The following is a 5449-nucleotide window of genomic DNA, read 5'->3' as shown; positions in this document are numbered from 1 at the left end:
CACACACACACACACACACACACACACATGGACTCAGAGCCTTTTGTTCTCTATATTCATCCCAGTAATGAGATGAGTGATTTCTCTCTCTCTCTGGAGCTTCTCTCTCCTTATGTGCCAGACAGCCGCTGATTATGGATTATTGAGGGTCATTTGAAAGGAAAGCAGAAGTCATGTAGCAGGCCAAAATGTGTGTGTGTGTGGGGGGTGGGGGGTAGTGGGTGCATGTGTGTGTGTGTGTGTGTGTGTGTGTGTGTGTGTCTAGGTTTGTTTTTTTTTTTCTTCTTTTTTCAAAGCAACCCTGTCAGCACTGCTCACTCTTTGTTTTTGTCTTTTCATCTTTCTTTTTTCTGCTCTCTCTCTCTCTGCCCCCACCTCACTCCTCTGCCCCCCCTCTCTCTCTCTCTGCCCCCACCTCACTCCTCTGTTTCCCCCCCACCCTCTCTCTCTCTCTCTCTCTCTCTCTCTCTCTCTCTCTCTCTCTCTCTCTCTCTCTCTCTCTCTCTCTCTGCAGTGTTCACCTGCCTCTGCTGGACCGCAGTGTGCCCGACTTCTCCAGTTTCAGTACAGTGGACGAGTGGCTGGACGCCATCAAGATGGGCCAGTACAAGGACAACTTTGCCAACGCAAACTTCACCAGCTTTGACGTGGTCTCCCAGATGACCATGGAGTAAGTGCTGACCTGCTTTTCTGCACACAAGGCACAAATGCATGCACACACACACGTACACACACACAACCACACACACACACACACACATATACAAACGCAACCACATGTGTGTGCATAAGTAGCTCCTTGGACATAGTAAAATGTAAATAAGGCACGGTATACACAATGTGTGAAACAAGGGGAAATGGGGTAAGGCAACCACATACTGTACTAGCACACGGTGCCTTTGCATCAGCACAAACACGCAAAGTCACACACACTCATGTGCAGACACACTCACACACACATACTGTACACACACGCACACATAGATGCACCTATCTCCTGAAAAAGATGAGGTGAGGAGAGAATGGACTGCAGGCGTGAGTGTGTGGGTGTGTGTGTGTGTGTTTGTAGGAAGAGAAGAAGGAAGGCTGGACAATGGCCAGCCTGCAGCCTCTCCAACTAAATGCACTCATCACTGTCGTCTTTATGAGATAGCTGGTTTTACTTCTCATGGTCTCCGTAAATGGTTTCACCGGCACATTTGTATCTACAAAGCGATCACTGGTAAACTACCCCACTATCTTTCTAGCCTGCTAATCTGGAATCACAATAAGTACAATTTGCATTCCAATAACGCCCTGTGCCTTACCATATACCGTGCACAGCTACAGAATTAGGAAAGATGGCTTAAAGCTACTCTGCCCCCTGGTGCTGGAACCTCCTACAAAAAGAAACCAAGCTCTCCATTTGTATTCCACTCGGACATATGAAACAGTTACTCAAGCTAATCAAGGCAGGTCACTGCGCCTGTTTCCGATAACCCGCTCCCCTTTTTTGGTTACATAAAGCTCTTTTGTTATTTATCTTATTGCCCTATATTGGGACTTGTTATTACTGTATGGCGTTCTGTTTGTCCTGTCTTGTCTTTATTGTATACTTTTTCTGTTGTTGTTCTAATTGTACGTTTGCTGTCCCAGGGCTCCCTTGAAAAAGAGATTAAGATCTCACTGGGACTCTCTTGGTAAAATAAAGGATAAATAAAACACATAATGAATCAGCAGCACACACACACACACACACATGAACTCTGTATTTTAATCTACCAGTCAAGTTTCTTTACAGATGCGATTCAGATATTTTCAGATATAATATGGCTTTAACATGCATGGGTACATAAAACATTGCCTCCATCACACAGCAAGACTGCCTATCACAACTGATCTAGAGAATTTTACCACACGCGCGCCACACACACACACACAGACACACACATAGACACAGAAATAAAACATCAGCTTTATAATAAACACACACACACACACATGTGTGCGCACACACACATACACACACACACACACACATACTGTACACAGAAATAAAACATCAGCTTAATAATAAACAGGCTTCTCATGTTCCTCCATTGTTGTTGTTGTTGTTGCTGTTGTTTCCCCCCCTTCCTCTCCTCCCAGCTCCATATCTTATTCTCTCTGTATGGAGACAGGGGAAGTAATTGGGTGGGATCCCCCCAGCATTGAGTGTGGCCGAGCTAGACTTATGAGTTTGTCACCTGGCTAGACAGGCACTGGAGGAAATCCTTATCACCAGGCCGTGTGGTAAATGTAGCTTATTGTTGAAGGCCCAAGCATATCTTTCATGGCGGACATATATGAGATACTGGCAGTTTTTTTTTTCTTTTTCCCTCTTCTTCGTTTTCTTCCTGGCATCTCGTTCTTGATGAAATTCCTCACCTCTTGCATCACTGATGGTGATACTTGCATGAACTAGACGCATCCCGGGGACAACAAGAATGGCCATTGTCTAGCATGAATTTGATACATTGTGCAAGCACGCAGTGCGTGCCAGTTTATCATGCCCAGAGCAGACTCTTGAATTCTGACAGCTACTTCATCTTGAAGCGACTTGCCAGGTTTCTGGCTTGACGTCTGGCAGGTGGTTTATGAAGTATGCAGTGCGTCCATTTTTAAACTTAGGGTGTGGTTTTGGTTGTGTAGCATAGCGACGCTAGCGCTTCTAACATCATCATCTCTCTCTCTCTCTCTCTCTCTCTCTCTCTCTCTCTCTCTCTCTCTCTCTCTCTCTCTCTCTCTCTCTGTTTGTGTCCCTTCCACAGGGACATCCTGCGGGTAGGCGTGACGCTAGCTGGCCACCAGAAGAAGATTCTGAACAGTGTACAGATGATGCGGGCGCAGATGAACCAGATCCAATCAGTGGAGGTCTGAACGCCCCTCCAGCCAGCCGTCAGCCAATCACAGAAGGACTCCCCGCCCCCTGGCCCGCCCATTAATGGATTGGGTGTGGTTGGGTGGGTGGGGACGCCTCTCGTCATGATGGAAAAAAAAATAGTAAAAATCCCCCTACACCAGTCTTCCCATTGACCCTGGTTCAAGGGGGAACTTCTTCCAGTTGCAACCTTTAACTCTTTCCCCCACACATTTTATTTTTCTGAAATTCAAACCCCCCCTCCCGAGCCCCTTTCCCCTCAGCATAACTTCCATCCCCTGCTCTGTAAGCAGTTGTGGAGAATAGGGGTAGGTGGAAGAGGGGTCCCCCATCTGACTCGGTGCTCATCAGCACGGCCATCAACTAGTGACAGTTTTTTTTTGCGACTTCCATCCTCTCCAAAAGAAAACATCCTTTAAGCGTTGTCTGTTTCTTCCCCTCCTCTTTTACGGATTGTTAATCCATTAATTTTTTGTTTTTCCTCCAAATTTTGTACAAAATTTTGTATTGAAAATGAGAAAAGCTACCAGAACATGATGAATCTATATTAATCAATATAGATGGTGTAAAATTGTAAAGTAGGTGAACTGAATCACAAGGCTTCCCTTTAAAAGGGCAATGGAAATAAACATTGGAAAGATTTGCGGCATGAAGTGTGTATGTGTGTGGGGGAGGGGGTCCATCACCGGCCCCCCTGCGAACAGTTTGAAGACTTTCATTATTATATTTTATTGTGGAAATGAACTGTGGGTCTGTTGGCTGGACAAGCTACAGGCCCCCAGTGACGCTTCTTCAGTAGACATGAGAGAGAAACGAATGGTACACCATGAGATGGAAGTTCCTTTTGGGCAGGAACCACTGCCACTGAGAAAATTGCAGGAACTATTTGCAAATTTCCAACACATGAACTCTTGAGAACAACAACTACAACAACAACAAAAAATATCAGCAAACAAACAAACAACAAGTATGTCTTCGTCCTAACCAACAACAACTTTGACAGTGTTTAAATTTGTGATGATTTCATTATTCCTTTCACCGCGGAGGGGACACACACACACACACACACACAAAAAAATTAACTTTATACCAAGAAAATCACAGTCTGCCAAATGGAACCCTCCTGTTGTACCTCAGATGCCATCCGTTGTCATCATCCTGTGACATATCAGATGCTTGCGACATTGTGATGTCACTTTTAGGAGCCTGAAGTACTCTGGAAACCTCACTGGTGTTTTCATTCAGGATTTGTTGGATTGATGCATTTCTTAATGTTAGGAGTGCTAGGTGGAGGTCACTGTTGTCATGAATATGTCCATTTATTTTCCTTTTTGACTTTTTTTCCTGAAATGTTAGTTGTGGACCTTAATTATGCAGTATCATAAAAGGCATCACAAATGCCTCTGCTGCAAATGCATAGAGATAAAAAAAATATGTTTTGGGTGTTCTCCTCCTAAATTGTTTACATAGAAGGACCCTGAGTGCACATATGCTTAATCACATTTAGACTTCCCTCCTTTCTGTTTTCAGTCTCACTGTGTGTGTGTGTGTGTGTGTGTGTGTGTGTGTGTGTGTGTGTGTAAAGAGAGAGAGAGAGCACATACGTTTGGACATGCGTTGGCTTGCTTGTGCTTGTATGTGTGTGTGTGTGTGTGTGTGTGTGTTTGTGTGAGCATGCCAACATAACGAGTGACTTCACCAGGAGCTTGGGTTTTTGATACACTTTACAGATCACTGTGTTGATGTGTGCTTAACCTTTTGGATTTGTTTTTTTGAAAGATGTTTTTTCTTTAATTGAAACTTTTTTTTTTTTAAAGCAAGTAGAGGACCGTCTTTAAATACTGGGCAGTAATGTGAAGAGTGGAAGTGTATTATTATGATTAATATTATTATTATCATTATTATTATTATTAGTCAGTGCTGTGGGGAGTTTGGAGACCTTGTGTAGAGAGCCTTTAATTCTCAGGCGATTGGGGCAGTCTTGGTCCTTGACTGAAGAAAAACAAACGCAGCAACAATCACTCCCAAGAGCACTTATCTTCAGCGTAACTCATCCATAGTTTATTTTGCCACTCTGAATATATGTTCACTCTTAATCATCAGTTCCTCATGAGGATCGACAAATGATGACAAAAACAAGGAAATTGTAAATAGCCAAGTCCCTTCAGAAGCCTTCAGAGGAAAAAAAAAATGTTTTCTTATTTTAGGTGATAAGTGTTGAATTTTAGTGTACAGATTCTGTTAAACACATACAGAGAGAGAGAGGAAGAAAGAGAGAGAGAATTGTGTTGGATGAGCAGTAAGTTGTGATAGTGAGGGTATGTGTTTTGGGGCCTGGATGCAACAGTGCCTCCTATACTTTCGGAGGGGCATGGGGGTGAATTCACACTCAAATTGCATGAGTGACCCTCATTGCACACTGTGCATCTCTGCTGCTCTCTCTTTGTGAGGGCGTTAGTAGGAATAGTGGCGTGTGTGTGTGAGTGTATATGTGTGTGTGTGTGTGTGTGTGTGTGTGTGTGTGTGTGTGGAGGGGGGCATTGTGTTTGC

The 5449-nt window shown here is 43.9% G+C and overlaps 1 protein-coding gene across 1 annotated transcript in view; it reads left to right on the top strand.

Moving 5' to 3' along the window:
- ephb2b (eph receptor B2b) overlaps window positions 1-3967 on the top strand; it is a 54688-nt gene extending 50721 nt beyond the window's left edge. The window contains exons 13-14 of the mRNA XM_042089194.1: window positions 515-670; window positions 2790-3967. Of these exons, the coding sequence (XP_041945128.1) occupies window positions 515-670; window positions 2790-2898 (265 nt within the window). The 3' untranslated portion in view covers window positions 2899-3967. The remainder of the gene's footprint in view (window positions 1-514; window positions 671-2789) is intronic.
- Window positions 3968-5449: the final 1482 nt, after the last annotated feature.

Source organism: Alosa sapidissima, chromosome 4 (genome assembly GCF_018492685.1).
Source record: "Alosa sapidissima isolate fAloSap1 chromosome 4, fAloSap1.pri, whole genome shotgun sequence".
Lineage (NCBI taxonomy): Eukaryota > Metazoa > Chordata > Actinopteri > Clupeiformes > Clupeidae > Alosa > Alosa sapidissima.
Note: the sequence above shows the minus strand (reverse complement) of the source record. Positions and strands in the feature narration are given on the sequence as shown.